This window comes from Oratosquilla oratoria, chromosome 33, assembly GCF_046742065.1.
Source record: "Oratosquilla oratoria isolate Oo_2021 chromosome 33, ASM4674206v1, whole genome shotgun sequence".
NCBI lineage: Eukaryota > Metazoa > Arthropoda > Malacostraca > Stomatopoda > Squillidae > Oratosquilla > Oratosquilla oratoria.
Genome location: NC_134809.1, coordinates 14325773 through 14351536, shown reverse-complemented (window position 1 = coordinate 14351536; position 25764 = coordinate 14325773). Strand labels below are relative to the sequence as shown.

Genomic DNA, 25764 nt, shown 5'->3' with positions numbered 1-25764 from the left:
TGCAGGACAAGATGTAGTTATCATCTGCTGATATATGTGTACCCAATGAATGGTGATTCATTGATATTAGAGATGGTTGTAAAAAGGATGTCCAGTTTGCGATTAAAATGTTTGGAGGCCAATCTATGAGATGTCATATCTGTACAAAAGAGTATTTTTTTATTCATATTATTATTGCTAAGCTGTTTTACTCATCTCCAAAGCATCCTTTCACCAAAAAATTGGTTTAAGCTGTCTCAGATAATCCTTTCTAAAGTGAGAGTATTTGCTCGGGGAATTCTAAAGGATTTTTTTTTTCTGAATTGTTGATATGATTTAAGTGATTCAGATCATCACATGGGAATGAAATTGTGTTATTTCAAAGATAGGAATCTCTCATCTATCTTTATCAGGGGCATGAGGAATCGGGTTTAGTGAGTGAGAATATGAAGTGAAAGTATAAAGAAAATCGAGAGAATACAAAAACCAGTTATCAAATTGGCTCATAGCCTTGCAAATAAAACATACATAGCCATGTGTAATGTATGTAAGAAAGAAGAGAAAAAGGTGACATAAAGCTCATGTAATTAATGGGAATAGATAGAAATGATGGATTAAATGTAATAGTTGCCTTATATGAGATATAAACCCAGAGTCCTACAGTGGTTGTTAACAGTCCACAGGCCCTCCCACATTTGGGAAAAAAAAAAAAAAAAAAGGCATTGTTTTTATTCTGCAAGTGAGACCAGGAGGCAACAGACTGATCTTAGTATGGGACTATTTCTGTGTCACTGACTGAAGTTGGTAGGTGAAGGGGAACAGTTTACTTATTGAAGTTTTAAGGTTCTTCCTTTGTAAGATTTCCACTTGATCTGGTATGGTATTAGAGGTCCTACATCTACTAGTGTAGCCCAGTAGTGGGGGCTTGTCTGGCACAGATTTTAGGAATTTGTCTAAGCTACTTTTGCATTTGTCCACTGAGCAACCAGTGATGTTCCTCACAATTTTGGACAGTGGATTAAAGATTTAGGCCTATCATGTGCCAGACTGGATACCAGTAGGGTTGTGACTCTTGCTGGGGATTTGAATGATGTACTCCTTCTGTTGCACTTGCATTTTGTTCTCTCATTTGTGGGCAGTAGGAGTCCTAAGGCTGTAGGGTCAGGCACTTTTTACTCTAGGACTGTCCAAATACTCATGACCCTGTATCTGTCCTGTCTACTTTGCTGTGAGTATAGCCCCAGTTCCTTCAAGTGTTCTCAGTAGTCAAGGGCCCTCAGTTCTGCTATTTGTTTGGTATAGGACTTCTGTACAACTCCTGGCAGTTGTACATCACTCTTCTCATGAGGTGACCACAACTGGCTCCAGTAGTCCAGTAAGGGCCTTTCATAGGGTTAGCATTACTTGTGGCTCCCTTGTCACAAAGGTTCTGAAGACCCATCCAGCCATTCTTTTGGCTCTTGTCACTGCCTCTGAGATATGTTGTGGGAAGCAGCAGGCTTCACTTAGGGTTATGCCCTGGCATTTGATGTGTGGATGTGGGATAATGTCATGTCCTTCCTCAGTGCATAGTGAAGTTGTGTCCTTTATGGCCTTATCTGAGTCTTGCCTTAACATTTCAAACTTCTCCATCATTGAAGATCATGTTGCTACTCTTGGCCCAGGTGTATACTGCATCAAGATCTTGTTGTAGGCAGAATAGTTCTTCACCTATTACAGGGTGGCTTATGCTTGTGTCATCAGTGGAAGAGGAGAATTGGGAGCCTCTTGCATTTGTGCCAACATCTCCCATATGAATTAGAGTAGAGGCTCCAGAATTGAGCTTTGAGGCACTCCACTGATGACATCTCTTTCCTCTGACTCATGTCTGTCTACCATGACTGCACACATCCTGTTAAGAAGGTAGATAGCCACTTCCCCAGTTTACCTGTCATGCTAAGGGACTTTACAATGTGGAATAGAATGCTATGGTTGACTCTGTCAGATGCTTTTGCAAAATCAAGGAACACGACATCTACATTCTTTCCCTTGGCCAGGTTTTGAAGAACCCAGTCATAATGAGCCAACAGTTTGGAGAAGCAGGATCTTCCTTTCCTGAGGCCATGTTGGTTGACACTGAGGTGACTTTGGTCCTCCAGATATTCTATGATATTGTTTCTGGCACAGTTCTCAAAGATTTTTATTATGTGCTATGTAAGGGTAACTGGTCTGTAATTTTTTGTTAGTGTCTTGTCTCCACTCTTTAAAATTGGACTTACTTTGGCTTTCTTTAGTTGTCCTGGTACTATGCCTGTGTCCATAGGCCATCTCCATAATTTGTGTAGGTGAGGGGTTAGTTCTTTGCAGCATTTTAAAAGTAGAGTGGCTGGTACTCCGTCAGGTCCAGCTGCAGAATTTGCTCTTAGTTCCTTTTTTGCTGCCATGATCCTCTTTCTTGAAGTCAACATAAATAAGTTGTGCATCTTGATGCATAGACAGAGTAAAAAAAAAGTGGCTGGATTGTTAATTACAGATTGTGTTTGTGGTGTGCTAAAAGCTCTGCTGTATTGTTTGCAGTAGTATTTCACAGGCCTGTTGTAGGACATGTATGCATCCTCCATGGTTTTCAGCGGTCCAATCTGCGTCATTGTCTTAGAGAATCTATTTTTTTCTTTTGTTTATTCTCTTGTCTTGTTCATTGATTTGTATAGGAGTCTTTGATTTTCTGTTCAATCACCCTTATTTTTGCTGCAATTGCCAGTTTCCCTGGTTAAAGGTGGGTTTTGTTTAGCTGTTTGTGCAATGCAGTTATCTGTTTCATGAGTATTTTTCTGTCTGTCAGGATGGCACTGTGCTTGTGGTTTCTTGTGCTTCCTTTAGTTGGGTTATGTGCCTTGCATTTTTCCAGAAGTTTGGCATAGATGGCCTCCAAGATTTCATTAGGGTCTTCTCTCTCAAGGATTTGACTCTAGTCAATACTGCCTAAACTTTGCTGTACTGCTTCCCAGTCTATCCTGTTGCTAAAGAAGTTGTGTTCTGCAATAGATGATTGTTTTGGTGTGAGTGCTGCTGTTTCCCAATGCCCACTTCTTCTGTATGTTGTTGTAACAGTGATCAAAATGTGATCTGAGAAGATTGTTTTTTTCCATCTGATATTTACAGTAGTTATGGCATCTTGGTTGTTTATGAAGAGGAGATCCAGAATGTTGCATTGTCAAGTGGGCTGACTTAGTTGTATTAGAAAGTATTTGTTAGCATGTGCTTCATTATCCTGTGTGCCTTCTGATAGAGTTACCTCTGGCCAGTCTATAAATAGGAAGTTGAAGTCTCCACATAGTACAATTTCTGGCATGGGTTTGGATTGATCTTCTGTTAGTTTTGTGACATTTCCTAATGTCTCCTTGAAGTTTTGCATGGTGCAACTTGGTGACTGATAATAGTTAATGATTATTAGCCCCAGTGCACTCAGTTTAGTGGCTATTATTTCAATTTGTCCACTAGAGGCAGTTAGTAGTGTCTTGGCAGTTGGGGCAGGATCATTTCTTATATAGATTGATACCCTACCACAGATTCTTTGTTTTCTATCAGCACCTTACTGGGGTGCAATTTCTTAAATCAATTTCTGTATTGTTTACATAATTTTTCATATGTTTCTGTTAGGTGGTGGGGGGCATTGGGAAAGAGAGGATGTCTGTTGAGGAGAGAAGTGAGAGGATAGGATTGGGGTGAGTGGGGTGGTTGTGTATGGATAGTGCTGTGTTGCATGGCAGGGGCTGGATAGGGAAGGGAGTATGTGTGAATGATATTCTGATGTAGCCCATAGGGATTTCTCCCTGTCTTCTCTTTTTCTGCATGAGGGGATGGAGAGGGTGGGTCACTGATTAAATGATAGTCACATGTCCTTGAAGGACTTAACAGTGCAAATCAACAAGATCAATCAATCTATCCATTACCCCCAGTTTTACCCATAACTTCCAAGTGATTGGTGATGGCCACCATACAAACCCATATGTCACTCAGGGAAGAAATACTATATTGTTGTTCTAGGGATAGTATGGAGCAGTGTAGGATGAGGTGTTCAGTGTCCTCTGTATAATGGTTGCATCCTGGGCAGATTGATTCTGTTGCCAGGACTAATCTGTGTCGGTACTAAGAGCTAGATGGTGTCCTGAATGCAAACATGCTAAAGTCTATAGATTTTAACTCAAGACCCTTGGTGTGGCATAGGGAAACTTCATTGTTTACACATTTGGTGATGACATGTGCACAAGGATCTGTCTCACTCTTAGTCTGTACATAATCTATTTAAGGAATATATATATATATTCATAATAAAACTGCATGGTGTTAGGAATGGCTTGGGATTTGAGAGAAAAACAACAGCTCTATAAACTTTCCATTTCACTTGGCAACATGGCTCATGTGACATTGCTGCCCAAGCTATATGTAAAGATATATACCGGTATATGTGTGTATATATATATTATAAAGGATTTACAAAGGAGCATAAATAGATAATGATAAATAATAAACAGATAAATGATAATGATAAACATAAATTGTAATAATGTATGATACATAATAAATAGATAATAAATAGATAGAATAAATGGCAGGCATTGCAGCATATTGCTTAGGTATTTATCTAATTGAATCAAAAACTTCAAACTGTATTACGTTGCACTGTCTCTACAGGAAGTTTATTCCATTCATTTACTACACAGTTGGCAAAGTTGTTTCTACCCACTTCCAAATTAGATGTACTTCTTCACAATTTGAGACCATTATTTCTTGTCTGATTCGCATCCATTGTGAATTTATTTTTTATTTTTTATGTTGTCATTTACAATCTGAAAGACCTATCAAATCACTCTTGAGTCTACTGTTTTAGTGAAAATAGATTCATATGTTTTAGTAATTTTTTGTATTATTTGTTTCTGATATTTGGAATTGGTTTTGTGGCTTGCCATTGTACTTTTTTTAATTTTGTCAATGTCTTAAAGAGATTCAGTGACCATACAGAAACAGCATATTCCAAATGTGGATGAACTAAATCTATGTAGCTTGTTAATGACAGATAGACTTTTAAAATCAAAAGATTGTGCAATCAATCTTATAATCTTATTTGCTTTCTCTGAGGCAGAAATACACTGCTTAGATGATTTGAGAGCATTATTGATAATTAAGCCGAGATCTTTTTCACTATCCACTAGTGTTTACGAATTTCCAAATAACTTGTAATCATACTTATCGTTATTTTTACCTATATGCATAACCTTACATTTACTTGTGTTGAATTTCGTTAGCCACTCATAACACTTTTCCATCTAGAAGTTTTGCCTTTTAGAACAATTCTCTGTTTATGGTCATTTAACCAATTATAAGTCCAGCTTAATAGACTACCACTTATTCTGTGTGAAGCTAATTTAGCAAGTAATTTTTCATGTGGGACGGTTTCAAAAGCCTTTGCAGAGTCCAGGTGTATTATATCTATATTATTTCTTTTTTTATAATTCGAGATGACTGTTTTGTAGAATTCGAGTAGGTTAGTTGTGCAAGAATGTTTCTGTCTGAATACATGCTGGCTATCATTTATTAAACAATTTCTTTCTAAATGTTGTTTGATAGTATCTTTGATAATTTTTATAATTTTTCCTATGATTGAGAGCTTATAGGCCTGTAGTTCATCGGCTTCTTTTTGAATATGGGAGTAACATTAGTGGACTTCTATTCTCATGGGACGTCTCTGGATATGATTTTTATATATACATATTGTAGCAGGTATGAGTAATAGGCCAAGTGGCTTCTTGTCTTTATTGAAGCTTGGCGCCAACTGGCGAATGCAGACCCGAGTCAGCCGAGTCAGCTGACCCCCACAGTGGGCATGCTGCCGGCCCGGCTGCCCAACATATCCCACATCCCCCTCCCAAGCTGTTAATGTACTACGTACATGTAGTACAAGAAACAAATATGAAACGTATTGTACACTGGAAGAAACAAAACAACAAAAGAAGTTGTACTACGTACATGTAGTACAAGAAACATAACTATGAAACGTATTGTACACTGGAAGAAACAAAACAACAAAATAAATTGCTTAATTACAACACGCCTGAGGGGCAAAAATGAATACAACTCTCACACAGTATATATGACTGCACAACACTTGCGAAGCACATCCACATCACCTAATGTCTGGCACTGACGAAACACTTCCTCCTTCAGCGCTACACTTCTAAGCCCACACACTAGCTTCCGGAGTAGCATGTACTCAGACAGATTGCCTGCACAGTGGGGGCACTTAAACTCACAGTCTGCAGCACATTGGGTAGAGCGTGTAAAGTACTCACAGATTGACTCACTAGGCCCTTGAGTCGTGGCGAAGAACTTGCACCAATCTGCTGCTTGGTTGGTTGTCTGGAGAGCTACACGACTGATAGCATCCAGAGCTTCTTCAGTAGAAAGGGCCGTCCACTGATCCATGGTGTATTTGGAGTCCAAGGAGCGCTGTAATGCTGGTGTACACTGGAGGCGGATATGCAGCACCGCCTCGGCCGGTGGGAAGTGGCTGAGCCCCAGCCAGCATTCCATAGAGCGTCTCCAGGACCGATAAGCCGCAGTGGATGTTCCCAGGTCGCACTTCTCAGGGGCTGAGGTCCGAGGCGCTGAAGGTCCATGTCTGGGTAACGTGGCCACTTGGAGTTGCAACGCTGCGATTGCCTCCGTCTGCGCCAGGAGCAACTGCTGGGCTTGCGCCAGGTACGAAGGCGTCTGTGTCGGCCGACGGCTAGACCGTGGGGTCTGGGATGTGTAACGAGGTCTGCCAGCCATAGTGCACGGTCGTAGGTCCTAAAATCACTGCGCCATGTAGCAGGTATGAGTAATAGGCCAAGTGGCTTCTTGTCTTTATTGAAGCTTGGCGCCAACTGGCGAATGCAGACCCGAGTCAGCCGAGTCAGCTGACCCCCACAGTGGGCATGCTGCCGGCCCGGCTGCCCAACATATCCTACACATATATATATATATATATATATATATATATATATATGTATGTATGTATATGTAATAATTTCTAATGGAACACGAATTTCGTTTTTCATTTCCCTCAAGATTCTTGGATGACAATCATCAGGCCCTGGTATTTACCTAGTTGTATTTTGCGGGAAGGGGAGCTATGCTCGTGGTGTCCCGCCTTTGTATCTCACAGTGTCTAGTTTGCTTTTAAACTCATGAATGGTTTTTGCGCATACTATTTCATTATCCAGTTTGTTCCAAGTGTCCAATACTCTATGTGGAAAACTGTTTTTCTTCAGTTCTCTTCTATAGCTATGTTTTTTTATTTTCTTTCCATGTCCTCTTGTGTTTCTCTTGTCCCAGATTAGTAAGTCCTCTCTATCAAGTATCTCTGTGCCTTTCATGATTCTGTAGATGGTCAGTAGGTCACCTCTCTCTCTTCTTTGCTCCAGCGTCGGTAACTCCAGTTTAGCCAATCTCTCCTCATATGATAGGTTTGCAAGTGCAGGTGCCATTTTTGTTGCTGCTCTCTGGATTCTTTCTATTTTCTTTATATTCTTTTTGATACTGGGGGACCACAATGTCGCCGCATACTCTAGTCTAGGCCTTATCAATGTAACCAATATTTTTTTTTATCATGTCTTCGTCCAAGTATGCAAATGCCACTTTTATTGATCTTAGCAAGTTGTAAGTCTCCCCGACAATTTTGTTAATCTGTTTATCATAGGACAAGTCGTTTGTGATAATTACCCCCAAATCTTTTTCGGATCCTACCTTCTTTACTTCCTTGGTTCCAATTGTATATTTTCCTGATATTCTGTTTTATTAACTTTGAGTTTTTCTATACATCTTTTAATTTTTTCTTTTATTATATTTCTAATAGTAAGTTTCCCATAGCCCCACAGAATCATAACTCCCACAGGGGACAAGAACCGCATTTGCATGACTCCATTCAGGTCACCATCCAGCACTCAAACAGTACCAGCACAGAATAAACTTGACAACAGAAACTGCCATCACACATAGGACACATAATGTCACATATAACACTGCTCCATCTCCCCATACCCAGAGAACGATACAATATTTCTTCCTTGAGTGACTTTTGGACCAATCTAGAAGCTGTTATCAGTTTTGTAGGAACTGTGGGGGTTCTGCAAGAAAGACTAGGCAAAAGATTGATTGATCTTTGCTAGAATGTGACCCCCCTCCCCCTCATTCACTTAGCATAATTTGTGGAGCAAATGAGAAGAACATCTCTTAATTGTATTATCCTTCATTCTATCAGTATCATCCACATTTCTCTCCTGTTTTTTTCATTCTTCTTACCCTGTTCCTCATACATTCCTTGTGCATCCAAAGCTTCCTTCACTCCATCCAACCACTTTATTTGTGTTCTCACATTCCCACCATCTGCTTCTGTTTTTTCACACTTTTTGATAGTTTTCCTCACTTTTTCCTTCATTATGCCTAAACCATCTCAGCACTTTAGTCTACCCTAACTGACATCTCTCTTTCCACACCAGCTTTCTACTTTACTTCAACATTTCTCACTCCATCCATTCTTATTACACCAATCATATTCTTCAAACACATTTAGATTTCCTTGTTGCCTCCCTTTAATTCCAAATCTTTGATCTGTACAGTGCTGTGAATACAATTACTCTTTCATACCTTCTCTTTGCATTTGTCCCCAAATACTTATTTCTCATCAAACTTTTCATATACCCAGATATTTAGTTGTCTCTTTAATTCAGTAATTTACCTCCACATCCACTCCCCTGCTCACAGCCACATATGACCTTAAATAGTTAAAGGTCTTCACTTCCTCTAGCTTCTCACTCTTCGCACTCACAATCAACCAGTTATCATCCCATTTCCTTTCTGATTTGAAATTTAAATGCTGCATTATCACTATTTCACAAACTGGAAACTCATGTACAGTATTACCTCTCATTAACGGACATTAATTAGCTGTGTTTGCTGTGTTTTTGCTGTGTTTTTGCTGTTGTTTAGTGCTGCGCAATCACTATGCCACTCAAAAACCACTCCAAATCAATGGATTATTCACATCAGCGGACACCGTTACCCCCCGTTTAGTCCATTAATGAGAGGTACTACTGTACTTTAAAGGATTAATTGAATGAGGCTCTTCAGTAAGAAGGAAATGGAGTAATGCAAGTGTACTGTCTCTTAATCTTGTCATGTGTATTTTACCTTGTTGTATTATACAGGAAGGGAGCTATGCTCGTGGTGACCCATCTTTGTATCTTTTAGCATCAAGTTTTTTTCTTAAAATCTTGAATAGTATTTGCACACGCTGTTTCTTTATCTAAGTTATTGAACTTGAATTGATTATGACGAATTTGTACTTTTTCTTGCAGAAGTGACAAAACTGATGTTGTGGGGGATTTGCGTAATGCTGAAGAGCAGGTGGACGAACTGCGCTGCATCTGTGAAGCCTATTCCCGAGCTATTGAAAAAGGACTCCATAGTTATCAAGCAACTGATGACAAGAAGTTGGTAAGATGTCCACAGGGATGATGACTTCTTACACAAATTATAGTAAATTTGTTTCAGAAACATGTTATTTGAAGTTCTCTTTGTTGCACAGAAAACTTTCCTCAGTTGAATGAAGTTGTTGGGTACATACATATACCAAAGGCTTTTTCCCCCTTACAAGGGAGGTAGCCAAAGTTGTTTGGTAGAAACCAGAATGAATACTGGTGTCCATAATGGTGGAGAGCTGTCTATCAGTATACCAAGGGCATGTTCCCCTTTATCAGGGAGGTAGCAAAGCCAAAGGCACTATAAATAGTGAAGAGATAGTAATGATAATTGTTACCCCAGATTTCACTAACTGGAAACCCATGGCCTCCCAGTAGCTAGCAATAGTCCCCAGGCTGTCCCATAAATCTTTCTGGAAAGAAACATTGTTGTGTTAGTGTGCTAGGAACCAATGATGGGTACCTCCATGCAGTGGACCGGCAGGAGGAATAGTGAAGCTGTCCATTTTCAAAACCCATAAAACCCCCTCACTTCCATCAAGAGGTGCATGATACTTGGTCTCAAGACTAGGCTCAAGATCTCTGTATTAACTCCAACTGTATTTCTTACACCTTTTCACACTTGGAGAGCTGACATCCAGCAACTGTATACTTCCTATTACCACTTTCAGTTGGTTACATAGAAACAGCCTCACATCAATCCAAAGTTTCTTCCCAGAGAGATCTATGGGAAGGGCTGTGGACTTTTGCCAGCTGCTGTGGGGCAGCAGGTTTTCCACTTAGTTAAATTCAAGGCAACAATTATTATCATAACTGTGGAACTATTTATATGTCACCAGCTTACAATAGTAGAAGGAGGAGGAGGGGAGGTCACAGGTTGTCATCTCTTTTTATATGAAAAGGGAAAATACAGAGTTGACTATAGACCTTGGGCCTAGTCCAGAGAGTAAGTGTCAGCCCATAAGGGCTGCATATGTAGATAGAGGTGAGGCTGTTGTTGGGTTTTAAAAACAGATGGCAGGGAAGAAAGGAGTTGTTGTATGTATTTACCTTGTTGTATCTTATGGGAAAGGGAGCTATGCTGGTGGTGTCCCATCTCTGTATCTCGCAGTATCTAAATTGTTCTTAGATTTGTGTATGGTTTCAATTATGTGTGTATGTATGTACTTAGATCTGATTTCATTTTAGGATGAAAAGGGCTCTAGGTCTTCTGCATGAGAGAACTAGGGTAATGGAATGATTGATTGATGAAAATAAGAATTGTATCATGATTAAATTCTATATTCAATATGTTCCACTTTTTGCAGAGGAAGGTTCCAGAATATCAACTTGCAGAAACTTTAAAGGAAAGTTTGGTTTCAACAAATGACAATGAACATTCACATCTACTTCGGTAAGTTCCTGTGATATTCATGACTTAACTTTAGAAACAGTCTATCTATATAACCATAACCTTCTTACCCCTTATAATGGAGGTATCCAGTAACAGTAGGAAGCATGAAAATAGAAGTCCCAAAATTCAATTCTTTCACACCAGTTTCTATTTAATTTATTATACTTTCATGGCTCATGATCAGTAGTATGGTGTATTTCCATGCTTTGTGGTTGATTGTAAACTGCATTAAGCTATTGTAAAACATTTCATTAAGTAGCTTCATGCACTCGTATGTTGCATTTTTTCCAGTTAATCTTTAAATTTTGAATATCATTTTTATCACCATATCATGCTTACACACCAGACAATTCTTAGAACAATAGGTGTGAATGATAATGTTTTTGGTACAGAAATTATTCTTACATTTGACTACAGTACATTTGCCTACTTTGTGAATCTTTATTTTGTAAATAAGCTGTGAGGGTGGCAAGAAGTTGGAGGTAAGCCTTAAAAGAGAGATGCTAGAGAAAGTGGATAGTTTTAAATATTTAGGATCATATTTACCAGAGACTGAAGGAGTGGAGGTAGAGGTAATCTGTTGAGTGAGGGAACCAAGTAAATGTCTTGCAGGAATAAAACATATCATGAGAAGTATGTCGCTAAGGATGGATGCAAAGAGGAGACTATATAAAAAGGTGATTGTGCCAAAAACACTGTATGAGGCCAAGACTGAATTTAAGGGAGGCAGGAAGGAGGAATTAAAATGTATTTACCAAATTGTAGTGTATGAGAAATGAGCAATGCTTGTTGGGTACTGTCTCCTACTATCTTATTTATCATACATCACCTCAGATTTGTGTATGGTTCCAACTTGGTCTGTATCCTTAATTGCCAATGATCATATTTGGACATGAGTTTATGCATTGTTCCAGCTTGGGGTATATCATCTTGTAAGCTATTCCAAGTTTTTATGTATCTATATGAAAACTGTATTTCTTCACACATATTAGAAGAGTCTTTCTTAATTTGTTCTCATGACATTAAAACTTTAAGCCCCTCTGTCCCTAATCAAGAGATCTCTTCTGTCACTGTAGTCTTTCCCTTGTACATAAGAACATAAGAATGAAGGAGACTGCAAGAGACCATGAGGCCTACACTAGGCAGTTCCATGTCTATTACCACAAGTCATCCCCATCCATAAAGTTGTCTAACCATTTCTTAAAACAACCGATAGTTTCAGTGCTCAAGTGAAACTTGAGGCAATAATTGATTGATAGATTATATGTGGTGAATGTTTTTTTCTATCATTTTATTTTTCTAACAGTTCCATGTCTATTACCACAAGTCATCCCCATCCATAAAGTTGTCCAACCATTTCTTAAGACAACTCATAGTTTCAGTGCTCAAGTGAAACTTGAGGCAATAATTGATTAATAGATTATATGTGGTGAATGTTTTTTTTTTTTTTTTTTTTTTTTTTTTTTTTCAATTATTTTATTTTTCTAACAGATGCTTGGTGGAGCAGCTGGTTGAAGTGCAGCAGGCTCTTGGCATGGAGATGATTGACTATGAGGGAAAGATAGAGAAACAAGTTCTAATGCCTTTACACCAAATACTGCGTGATGATTTTCCTAATGTGGCTAAACAGAAAAAGGCCCTGAAGCAGGTTTGTTTTTCTGATTGTATTGTATGATAGATTGCATATTTCAATCAGAGAAAAGTGTGTGCAAAACAGACAATCTGTTGGCCCATGTCTTTCTTGCAGAACCATGGCTTACAGGTAACTAGCTATGGTCACCAGGTAGGCCCATGAATCACTCAGGGAAGAAATATTGTGTTGTTATCTTGGATGTGTTTGTGTAGGGCATTGTAGGATGAAGTGTTCAATGTCCTCTGTATAGTGATTACTTCTAGGACAGTTTGATTCTGTGGCCACCTGATGAGTATGAAGTTGATGGAGCTTAGCTGTAAAAATGTTCCTGTTATTACCTTGCGCTGATTGATAGACATTGTTTTGATGTCTGTCAATTAAAGTAATTCATACAAATGTATCTATATTCCAAGGGTTTTTTCCCCTTACATCGGAGGTAGCCAAGTCAAAAGGCACCTGATCCCACCCAATGTACTCCCACCTGTTCCACTCTTATCCATCACGCTTTCCTCCCTTTCATCTTAGCTTCTCATGCAATTTATACAAATAATGACCAATAATGAAAAGCTTGGGAATTGTTATATGTTTAAAAAGTTTTAACATATTTTTTAATATAGAAATGAAATTGTGGTTTCATGGTTAAAAGAAAGATAATTATTGTTGTACTGTCATTGTCTGACCCAGGGCAGTGGGCGAGATGTAGGGATGACCTGTCATCCAGGAGGAGCCAAGATTAGAGGGAGGGAGGGGGGTGAATGGGAGTGGAGTATGTGGGGATGGAGTGGGGGGAGTGGATTTTATGCCTTTGTTTTTTGGCTACCTCCCTTGTAAGAGGGAAAACCCTTTGATATATGTAGATATGTATGTATGTTAGATCAAAAGCAGACATCTATTTTAGATTATGAACTGCATCAGTAAGGAAGTATTGCTTATATTTCAGGTGGGTTTGGACCTCGATGCTGCCAAGAACCGATGGCGAAGCTCTCAATCAAACCCGGGTCCTGCCAATAAGATGGAAGCCTGCAAGGAGGAGATGGACGAGGCTGAATCCAAATTAGAGCAAGCAAGGGTTAGTCTTTCTGAATTATTGCTTAGTTTTAACTTCACTTGTTTAATCATGATATGGCAGAAGAGGGGAAGGAAATTTTAAATCCTTTCCATGATGATGAAATTTATAAGATTGTTGGTAAGGGTGCTTGTAGTGCAATTATAGCAGGGCAGACAATTCCAGTTTTACAGTAGTTGTCCAGTGGGATCCGTTGGAGTAACTCATTGTTGCCCGCAGATGAAATCCACCTGAGATGTTAAAAAAATGGCTAAGATTTTTCCTTGTACCTGTATTAACGGATTAGGACGTTGTCACTTGTGGCGAAGGTCGAGGTGAGGGCGGTTTGAATCCTGCCACAGGCGAAGTTGAACCAAGGGTATGGTTCATTAAATTCCACGCTGCAAAGCCCTCTGTGAGGGGCACTGTCCTAGCCTCCCGATAGGGGAAGTGTGTGACATTAAACCATAATATATATATATATATATATATGTATATGTATATGTATAACAGAATGAGTGGAAAGGGTGGTGAGATAAGCACCAAAAAACCATAGGAGTTTTATAACTAACATTTCATCCTTAAGAGGACTTCCTCAGAGTATACACTAAGAAAAATATTCACAGCTTATATACTTCACTTTCCTTACCCCGTTCCTCCCCGATCTCCATCCTTTCTTTGTTCAGCTTCACCTCGAACAAAGTCAGTAGTCAACTTTGATAATTTAGTAAATCCTTCTGTATGGCTTTGAAGCGATGTACGAGAAAGAAAAATAATCGAAGCACCATACATCACTTCAAAGCCTTGCAATAACCATAGAGAAGGATTTATTAAATTATCAAAGTTGACTAGCGACTTTGTTCAAGGTGAAGTGGAGTGAAGGAAGGACGTAGGCATCATGAGGCATGAGTGGGTACACAAGGATGCCGGCGTCAGCGTCTTGATTATATATATATATTTTTTTTTTGTCGTACGTGAGTTACCTCCAGGTTCTGTGAACTGGTTTGATTGTGTTTTCTGGAAGCTCGCTGGCTGAGTGGGTTAGGCCGTCGTTACTTGCGGCAAAGGTCGAGGGGATGGCGGTTCGAATCCTGCCACCAGTGAAGTTGAATCAAGGGCATGGTTCATTAAATACCACACTACAAAGCCCTCTGTGAGGGACACCGTCCTAGCCTTCCGATAGGGGGGAGTTTGTGACGTTAAGCCATATCATCATCATCATTATTACTCAGAGTAAAAGAGAACGAGTAATACAACAATGACTTTATATTTTATAATGCGAGTAGTGTGACACAGTGTACATATGGCAGCCGATGTTGCACATGAGAATTTGACTTGTATTGAAGTGGTTCAGAGGAGAGAGAGAGAGAGAGAGAGACCATGTTTAGATTTTGGAAGGGTGTGGAGTGGAGTAAATGTAGGGTAGGTGTATACATTGACTTGACCACTCTTCTTCTAATTAGGAAGTGGCTTATTGGTGTATACTGTATGTGTAAGATTGTTTTGTATAATACATCTATACAATATTTTATTTCTCATTCTATATGTCTCTCCCATTTTTCAGGATTCATATGCATCTGATATTTTCACTCTCATGGCTCAAGAAAAGGACTTGTCCAGTTTGGTCTACAATTATTTAGAATTGCAAAGGACAATGCATCACAATGCCTTGGCTACCTTGGACCGAGCTTTGCCTAATATGCGTAAGGAGTTGGAGTCAAATGCCTGCTGCCCAGTCTATGGAGTACCTCTTGACAAACATCTCAAAATTGTTGGAAAGGTGACTTAAAATTTGTACATAAATACTGCTCAAGTTGAATTCAGTCCTGTATATAGTAAGAAAGTAGGGAGTTGAGGATTTGATGTAAGTCGTACGATTTTGAAGGGAATATATTAACCTCCTCTGTATAATATCATGAGGCATAAGTGGGTATGCAAGGATGCTGGCATTGGCATCTTGATTATATTTTGTAGTTGTAGCTGAGTGACCCCCATGTTCTGTGAACTGGCTTGATCGTGTTTTCTGTGTTTATTATTACTCAGAATGAAAGAGAACGAGTAGATCAGCAGAGACTTCATATTACATAATGCGTGTATTGTGATGCATCATCATACATCAGGCATCCGATGCTATGTACAAGAATTTGACCCTAATCGAAAAGGTTAAATCAGAATTGAGGAACTGTGGTTTGTAGCTGTCAGGATGTAGATTTTATGTAGAAGGAGACAAAAACAATTTTGCCGGTTGCATAGTCAGGGATGACCCTTCATCCATAAGGCATTAAGATGGGAAGGATAGTGAATGGGTATTGGTTGAGTGTGGGTTAGGTGTATGTTTAGACTCAGTCACTATTCTTATAAGAGAGAAAGGCCTCTTAGTATGTATATGTAGTCAGTGAATGGAAATTTCTTGCATAGGTGACAGAATGTACACCTGGTACCTGTTGTACAAGGTTCCTGTTCAGGGATGCACTAAAAAGAAATTGGCTGATTATCGAATAATTGGTCTTGTTTTATTAGCCAGTACTAATTAATTTGCTGACAATTATTTGTAATGTAATATGAAGACATAGTTGGTTCTGGGTAATATAATATTACATAATTAATCACAGTTATGGAACTATTGTATGACATCATATTGTGACAGAAATAAGTTGTTACTGTTGTTTCTACATGTTATGTATGTATATTTTGTTTGATGAGATGTACAAGGGGAGAGGATGGCAGCAAATTGGAAGTGAGCATTAAAGGAGAGAAAGTGGAGGAAATGGATAGGTTTAGATACTTGAGGGTGAATGTGGCGGGAAATGGAGGAGTGAAGGTGGAGGTAGAATGTAGATTGAGAGAAGCAACTAAATGCTTTGGGGGATTAAAAAGTGTAATGAGTAATAGACATTTGGGAATGGATGCTAAGAAGAGATTGTATGAAGGGGTGATTGTGGCAACAGCACTGTATGGGGCAGAAACATGGAACAAGAGACGAAGAGTTTAAATGTGTTTGAGATGAAATGTCTGAGAAGTATGGTAGGGGTTATAAGGTTCGATAAAATGAGAAATGAGGAGGAGAGTGGTGGTGGAAAAGAAGATGGGAGATAGGGTTGATGAAAGAGTATTGGGAAGGTTTGGACACATGGAAAGAATGAGCAAAGAAATATTAGTAAAAAAGTGTGGAAGGCAGAGGTGGATGGAGTGAACATGAGGGGACAACTGAGGATGAGACAAATGGATGGGGTGAAAGGGACATTGAGCAAGAGGGGGATGACTGTTGAGGAAGGAAGGGAGAAGGCAGAAGGTGGGGGGTGAGTGGAGAATGGTTATGTATGGAAGAGAGTGAGTGAGGTGTAGAGGGGGTGATAAGGAGTGGTTATGTATAAATGATATTTTAATGCAGCCCAAGAGATTTCTCCCCATTTTCAATGTTTCTGCATGAGGGGATGGAGAGGGAGTGGTCTCTGATTAAGTGAAACAGCTTTGCTGCGGATGTGCTGTGTATTGCTGCATTGCTTCTGATCCAATGGGCAAGATGCAGAGATGACCCATCATCCAGGAGGAGCCAAGAAATGAGGGAAGGAGTGGAGTGGGTGGAGATGAAATGGGTGGGAGTGGAATAATGCCTTTCGACTTTGGCTACCTCTCTTGTAAGGGGGGAAAAGCCCTTGTTATATGTATCATTTTTTAAATACCTCTAAGTATATATGTAATCAGGGTTTCTATAAGACAACTGTCTTGCAGGACTGCCACCTGCAGATACTCATAATTGGGGTCACATGAAGAATTGTCACCCCATTCTTCAACAGGGTGGCAATTCTTCATGTGGGCTATCCTAGGGTGACAGTTCTTCATGTGGGCCATCCTGGGTTTACAATTCTTCGGTTGTATAAATTGATAACAATAAGCATAACCCTCATTCAACCTAACCTAACTTAACCTAACCTAACCCAACCCTAATCTAACCTAATGTAATCTTTATTCCATTGTTGATATTTGGCATACCGGGGTGACAATTCTTCAGGTGGGATCTCATGGGGTGACGATAATTCATGTGGGCATTCTGGGGTGACAGTTCTCCATGTGCCCCCATAATTGGTCCAGTCATATTAGATATTGTAAGAGTGACTCAGCCCCACAAATCATTCCCACAGAAAATATGTCATTTGCACAATTTGCCTTTGTTAGTTTTGGTTTGATACATAACCTGTTGCTTATATAAAATTGATCTATTTCAGGAAATTGCAGTCCCTGTGGAGATTTGTGTGAAGAGGTTGATTCAAGTTGGCCTAGTTGAAGAAGGCTTATTCCGTGTGGCCGGCAGCACTTCCAAAGTACGACGACTGAAAGGTGCTTTTGATGCTAACTTGGTGTCAGTAGAGACATTGGAGCTGGCTGATGAACGAGACAAAGAATTAGATGTGCATGTGGTGTCAGGGGCCCTAAAGTCATATTTGCGGGAACTCCCTGAGCCTCTCTTAACTTGGCACCTGTATGACCAGTGGCTTGAATCTGTTAAACACACTGAGCATGAACAAAGACTACGTGCTATATGGCTGGTAGTGAATCAGTTGCCTCAGCCCAACTTAAATAACTTGCGTTATTTGATTAAATTTTTAGCTAAATTGTCTAGTAGTGCATCTATGAACAAAATGTCACCAAACAACATTGCAATTGTCATGGCTCCCAATCTAATATGGTCACAACAAGAGGAAACTGCAGACTTTGCCACATTAGGACGTAACATGAGCTTAAGTAACAGTTATCGTCTTTTAGTGGAGACGTTAGTTGAATATTGTGATTATTTTTTTAAAGACCCCACTGACTTTGGTGTAGTACCAAGGATACCTCCCTCCCCCATACAGTCCCATACAGCACAAAATGGAACAGGACAGCAAGGAACATTACAGCCAACCCCGCGCCATGGACCCATGGTCACAGCTGCCCACCGTCGAACTGCCAGTTCAGATTTCAGTGGCGGCTTTACTCTAGATCCTACTCTTAAGCCAGACAATGCTGAAAGCCCAAAGCAACCCCATCGGACAAAGAAAAAACCAGCACCTCAACCTCCGCAAGTTCGGAGCAACACACCTGCGTCATTATCCGCTAACTCGTCCCCAGAGCAAACTAGAAGTAACTCGCCTCCAAAGGAATCTTTTCATTCATCAGCTAATATGAACATGAATGCTAGTGCTACTCTTCCACGTCTTCATCACACCAACAGCCTTAGAAGACCAACAGCTGAGCCACCCAAACCACCTAACAAACCGCCAAGACCAGTACCGCCTGGTGATTTTGCGGCCGAAAGGGCTGGGGAAGAGCACAAAGGGGAAGGGAAAGCAGAGGAAAAGAGTGAAGTCAAGGCTGGAGAGGTGAAAGTGGAAGGAAAAGTTGGTGATGCGAAAGTAGGAAGAAACTTGGGAGAAAATAAAGGTGGAAGATTAGGGTTTGAAGTTTTGCAGGGAAGTAGCGATGTTGACGTATTCAGTGAAGACTTTGAAACTCAGCTCTGCCAGAATGAGGACAAAGATGTGACCATTGTAGACTCCACATGTGCCGACTCCATAGGGCCACATCAAATAGGCTTCGTCATGGAAGATCAAGAGCTAAGACCGGAGGATAAGACAAATTTCCGTAAATCTCTCGAGTCTGTAATACAACAACAATCGGCAGGGCAACCAGTTACCATGCCTCGTCACAGCAGCACCACTAATGCGTCTGAAGATCAGAATACTGTGGCAGTTCAACCAAGGCCCGTCTCTGTGGCAGATATGCAAGGCATAAGCCTCAGGCCAGTGGTACCGACACCTATCCAGCGCACCACCATTCCCGTTCACAGAATAGGGAAGGAACACAACCAGACTGGAGACAGACCAGAGCCAGCAGTAAGTTTATTTAATACAATAGCTTTAGGGATTACATTTTATACTATAGTGAAAGAATTGAAAGTTTTATGTATCAATTTCTTTGCTTAATAGCTGAATGATTTTACAATTTTTTTTTTCTTGAAGTTCAGTTTGATTATAGATTTTGCTAAAAAAAGATTATATGTATTTACTTGATATTAAACGTTTCTGTATTGAAGAAAAACAATGAAGATGACTAGCCTGGCTATAGCCAGAAGAAAAGGGGTTAACATATGGTTTAGCCAATCTCTTGCCTTGGATCTCTTTGATAATACAATACATCCCCAGAAACTTGGTCACATCCAGTGGACTGGCCCATAGTTCACTCAAGGAAAAGATTTTGGAGAATTTTGAATTTGGTAAATATTGAGCAGTATAAAGTGTGTTCGGTATCTCTCACTACTCAACATTCCCCTTTTGCTGGCGGTTCGAATCCTGCCACCGGTGAAGTTGAACCAAGGGTATGGTTCATTAGATTTCATACTACAAAAACCCTCTGTAAGGGGCACCGTCATAGCCTTCCAATGGGAGGAGCTTGTGATGTTAAACCATATCACCCTTTCACCCAATCCATCCATCTCATTCTTGGTGTTCCCCTCAAGTTCACTCCAACCACTTCCACTTTTCACACTCTATTTGCTAATCTTTCTCATTCTTCCTGTGTGCCCAAATCCATCCCAATAATCTTTCATGAGCCTTATATGCCAGCTCCCTTTCTACCCCTGCTCTCCTCCTCACCTCCTCATTTCTCACTCTATCCATCCTCGTAACCCCTACGAAACTTCTCAGACACTTCATCTCACACACATTTAATTTTTTTTCATTCTGCCTCTCTTGAATTCCAAGTATCAACCTCATATAGTGCTGTAGGCACAATCACACCATCACATAATCTTCTCTTTGCATCCATTCCGAGATACTTTTTCCTCATGACAATTTTTGTTCCCTTACTCTATAGTTTACCTCCACCCCTAGTCCTCCATTTCCTACCCTATGTGACCCTAAATACTTTAATAAACTATCCACTTCATCCAACTGCTCTCCCCTAAGACTCAACTCCATATTGAAAAATCACTCCATCTTCATGTACAGTCTGTATTTCATGCCCACAGTCTTGATGTACTTGTTGGGTGACAAACTACCTATGGATGAAGCTCACAGATCCTCCCCATTGAATTTTATAAGTTTGTAAGCGAGAGATCCAGGGTAATAGTTTGGTATCCCCATCATTCCTTATGACCCATTTTTTTACCCCAAAGCAAATTCTGTTTTCTTAGCAAAATTTATTCCTTTTTAAGGTGAGTTTTCTAGCTTTGTGCTCCCAACCCTTTGTACCTGCATCTTAACAAGAAGAAGGAAATATGTGAATTTCATTTATATTGACCCCCATTCCCAGGGCATGATTTGATTTTATAAGTATAATTTTTTTTTTCTACAGCCACGATTAGACAAACCCGCAGTTCCTGAAAAACCAAGTGTAATGAGCCGATCGGCAATATTGGCGGACCACACCAAACCTCAAATCCCTGATCGTCCAGTTGTTATCGGCCACAAAGCTACTAACTGTCAGCAAATGGTCACTAGCACCAGCAGTAACAGCAGTGAAAATAACAGTAAGTAATCTTTCTTATCCACAGCAAGGTTGATTCATTAAACCGGCGACCCCCTCCCTCTCTGTCCTCTCATGCAGAAATGGAGAAGACGGGGAGAAATCCCTTCAGGCTGCATCAATTTATTTTTCATGCATACTCCCTCACCCCCCCATCCCCCACCCACTCCCCCTTGTGCATCACAGTATCATCCATACACAACCATTCTACTCTCACCCAATATAGTTGTCATACAAATCTAACTGGGAGGTTAAGACTTTTATTCCATTTAGTGTGAAGAGTTTCAGGTAGACATTTGAGATATAAGTCTCCAGTTTGGGATTTCACCCCATCCATCCATCTCATCCTAGGACGCCCCCTCATATTCACTCCTTATACCTCTGCCTTCCACACTTCTTTTACTAATCTTTCTTCACTCCTTCTTTCCATGTGTCCAAACCATCCTAATACTCTTTCATCAACCCTATCTCCCAGCTCCCTTTCCACCCCTGTTCTCCTCCTCACCTCCTCATTTCTCATTCTATCTAGCCTAGTAACCTCTTTGTAGCTATATATTTTCTTCTTGAAATATTATATGTTGAAGAAAGCCATTTAATTTTTTTTATTTGCAGAAGAGAATACGGAGTTGCCATCACAAGATGGTTCTGTATCCCAAGACTCTTCTTCGTCACTGTTGCAAGCAAGTGGAATCAAAAGCAGAAGCACTTCTTCCCTTGAAGGTCATGAAAGTGGAAATGCCAGTGGGTGTGGACCAATGAGTTCTTCAATGGTGCTGGAGAAGACTCACTTATACAGTGTGGACAAACAACAAGTGTCTATTGTCCATGTGGCTCCCTCAGCAGGTAAGTTCTCCTGTGATGTTCATATAATTCAAATTCTATAAAGTAATACTAGGATGTTATTTAAGGGAGAAGGCAGGGGGAGATAGGGGTGAGTGAAGAATGGTTGTGTATAAGAGGATACAACAACAACAACAACAAATTGAATTTTGTCATATAATTGTATTCAGATATTTTTACATGTTTACACTTGTATCACCTTCAAAGTATTCTCCATGTGAAGCAATGTACCAGTCCGGACATGTTTTCCTCTGTACAAAACAATAGTATAACAACTTTATTAAGGGATCTCTGGGATAGACTAGTGGCCATGGCCAGTTACTATAAGGTGACAAAAAATAAAAGAATATTTAGCTTACATATAGATATTGGATTTACTTTAGGATCCCAAGACAAGCCTGAAAAACCACCCAAACCAGAAAAGCGTCCCCAGAATGTTACACAAGGGCGACCTAACTCTACATCTTCAGAATTGTTAGATATGCAGTCACAGACAGCGGTAATAGAAGATGCATCCCATAGTGATTCAGCACCAAGTAAGAATTTAAATTCATTTATAGTATTATCATTAGGTTAGATGTAACATTAACATTTAGTGTTTTTATATCACTGGGTCCTCAGTTTCAGGGGATCATGTACTGGCATTTTTCACATGTTGAATAAGTTTTTGACAAAAGGTAAAGATGTCCTTTGGGCTTTTGTGGATCATGAAAAAGTATATGACAGGTAGACATGAAGACTGGATTTATTACCAGTGTAGGAAGGGGGGAGATTTGTTAAAGGCAGTCAAAAAAATTTATGTGAGTAGTAGAACATATGATAAGGTAGGAAATAGAGAGAGTGGTTTGAGGTGAAGGTGAGAGCTTTGCCTTCATGTACATGGATGGTGTGGTATGAGAGGTAAATGTGTTTGTGATGGGATGGGGTTTGGAGGTGGTGAGAGTGTCGGGAAGGAGGAGGTGAGCCAGTTGCTGTTTGCAGACACTACTGTACTTGTGGCAGAGTCAGAGAAGGATGGCATCTAGTGATGGAGTTTGGTAGGATGTGTGAGGAAAAAATTTAAAGTAAATGTGGGCAAAAGTAAGATGATGAGATGTATGAGGGGAAAGGGTGTTAGTGAGTTGGAGCTAAGTCTTAAAAGAGAGAGACTGGAGGAAATGAAGAGTTTTAAGTATTTAGGGTTGTATGTAGCATTGGATGGAGAAGTGAGGGAATAAAAAGTGTCATGAGAAATAGGTATCTGGGGGTGGAACACAAATGGAAGACTGTAGGAAGGAGTAATTGTGGTCATTACTTTGTATGAGGCAGATTTGGAAATTAGTGGGTTTATGCCTTGACTTGACCATTTTCTTTAAAAGTGGGAAAGGGCCTTTTAGTACATGCATGCAAATTCATAAAAAAAAAAAAAATTATGAAGCATTTGTTTGGATAGGTTATACACACTTCTCCATTACATAAAACCCTTTGATATGACGATATCAATCAGGATGATTAAACTTGTCGGGCATTAACTAGAAGAAAATTGTAGAGTCTACCACCATAGTAAAAGTGAATTGAGTTAGTGTTAAGCTCTTTTTTAGTAACTTTATCCAGAATAAAATATGTAGAATATGGTTTGTGATTAGTGAGGGTCTTAATGTTTTGCAAGACCAGCAGCTTCATCAGGAATACAGTAAACAGAAAAATTTAACAAACCTATAAAATTCATTGGCATCTGTATTCCTGAAATAATTTGATAGTAATTGCATATGCATGTTGTCAATTAACTATAACTCATTATGGTTGTGTGGGGATTGTACAGTTCTTGTTAATGCATTAAATTTTCATTGACCATCGATGGAAAAGTAGAATGGCTTGATAGTGTTTTTCAGTCTGATGTTATGGATTAATTTTTGTTTACTGTCAGGTGTATTTATGTGTTTTATCTCTCCCATATTAGCACTTTTAGAATGTGAGCTTTTTGTTTTGTTACAACATTTCTTTTTCAGAGTTGGTGATGTAATGTGATAAAAGTATATTTGATGACAACATTGTGGAGAATAGGTGTTATAGGAAGGTACAAAATCAGCCAGTTCCTTGTGTGAGTACCTTGTCCCCTTGATGTCAGTCTACCTATAGCAGCTTCCCTTTTTCATGGTCTTCGCTGTTGCCTGCTATATGCTTGATGTAGAGGTTGTCAAGTACTTTGCTTCCGACAGATGCTAGTAGGTGTCAGGGCATTGGACTAATGCTGTTAAGGCTGCAACTATTACCAGCTGTCTACATTTTGTTGAAGGACCATGGCCTGATTAAGAATGTTGAAATTGTAAGATTACTTCATGAACAGAATGATAATACAGACGCTCCTCAACTTAGGTTTTAGTTACGTTCCGAACGGCCGAACGTAAGTTGAAAATGAACATAAGTTGTTACTGTACTATACATCGGTAAATTCTCTTACCATATCTTATAAAACACCCCTAAATCATTAATTAAACACATAACATTGTAAAATAATAACATTAATTTCAAGTAGATTAAATTCAAGCAACATAAATTGAGATGGTGGAGGAGGAGGAGGCAAGGCATTTTCAGTTTGTCGTCTGCGCAATGTAAACAATGGACGCAGCGTCGTGTGCAAGTATCGTTTGAACTAGGGAGAGCGCGGTTAACTAAAAATTTCACTCAAAAAATTTTTTTTTACAATTTTTTATTTTTACCGTCGGTTCAAACGTAAAATCGAAAAAATGTAAAACGAATGAACGTAAGTAGAGGAGTGTCTGTAATAATCTTTGCCTTGTGTTTTGCTGACTGGAGACCCACAGCCCCAAAGTAGCAGGCACTGGTCCTTGTATCCTCTGTTAGATCTTTCTGGAAATAAACTTGGAACAGTTGTCTCGTGTTATATTAGTGTAGGATAGTTTCTTCGGTTTATGGTAGGAGGAAAGATGGAGGGAGCAGATACTCATTGTCAGCTCTACTTGTGTGAAAAAATGGAGGAAATACAGTTGAAAGTTGAAACTGATAGAGAATCTGGACCTGGACCAGAGACTTGAGTGTCCGTTCCTCAGGGCTCCGCCTCCAGATGGAGAAAAGTATGTTGACAGGTTTTGAAGATGGGTGGTATTGGGGTGAATATTTAGTAGTTTGTCAGCAGTAATGAACACTTGGTAACAATGATAAAAAAAAAAAAAAAAAAAAAAAAAAGTAAAATCACAGAAGCATTAAAGGAGAGATGTAAGTGCAGTAGAAAGAAGGTATGGTATAAGTAGGGACTGGTATTCTTCTTTGAGTAGTAATCGTGTCCAGTCATAAAAGAATGATGTCACTAAAGCCCCAAATGTATTGACTGCATTAAACGTGTATAGTCAGTACCTCATATACGAGGACATGGTACTCATCCTGCTGGACCATCATTTGTAGGTGTGTGAGGTGTGTGTCCTTGATTCCTCCATATATTGAAGATATCTAGTTACTAATTATTAAATTTGACTGCCAACAGCTTGGATTATTCTCTTTTAACATATGTTCTTTGTTGCCTTTTCTTATCGAATTTAGCTAACCTGTTTACCTCCAGTTCATGACATGGTAAGTTCAGCTTGATAATGCTTGGTTCTGATGCACATAGCTTAGTCTTTCTACTCCCAGTTAAGTTGAGCTTGAACTAAATCCTGTGAAACCTAACCAACCTTAAAGATATTACGCTGAGCTTATTAATCTGTCCTGAGGGACATGCCTGGCATGAACTTCTTGAATTTATGTATAAGTTTATAGTACAGCTTCAGAAAAATAAAAGTCTTACGCAGGAGGAAGTAAGAAGGTAGCAAAATAGGAGCTGAAGTGGCTGCATAATGCGATTGCATGTGAATGGCATAGCAAAACAAGCTTTTGA

At 39.6% G+C, this 25764-nt stretch overlaps 1 protein-coding gene across 5 annotated transcripts in view; it reads left to right on the top strand.

Annotated features, from left to right (window-relative positions):
* The window catches only part of LOC143017771 (SH3 domain-binding protein 1-like), a 37730-nt gene that overhangs the window by 643 nt on the left and 11323 nt on the right, over nucleotides 1-25764 (top strand). For 2 of the 5 annotated variants that reach the window (XR_012965695.1, XM_076172642.1), the window contains exons 2-10: nucleotides 9357-9495; nucleotides 10787-10872; nucleotides 12364-12520; nucleotides 13446-13574; nucleotides 15115-15330; nucleotides 17777-19423; nucleotides 20883-21057; nucleotides 21666-21896; nucleotides 22277-22429. Coding sequence is in view for 3 of the 5 variants with exons in the window: in XM_076172642.1 (XP_076028757.1) it covers nucleotides 9357-9495; nucleotides 10787-10872; nucleotides 12364-12520; nucleotides 13446-13574; nucleotides 15115-15330; nucleotides 17777-19423; nucleotides 20883-21057; nucleotides 21666-21896; nucleotides 22277-22429 (2933 nt within the window). In the remaining 2 variants the exon portion in view is untranslated. Of the gene's footprint in view, nucleotides 1-9356; nucleotides 9496-10786; nucleotides 10873-12363; nucleotides 12521-13445; nucleotides 13575-15114; nucleotides 15331-17776; nucleotides 19424-20882; nucleotides 21058-21665; nucleotides 21897-22276; nucleotides 22430-23881; nucleotides 23974-25764 lie in introns of all 5 variants that reach the window. The other 3 variants (XR_012965696.1, XM_076172643.1, XM_076172644.1) reach the window with 3 other exon arrangements.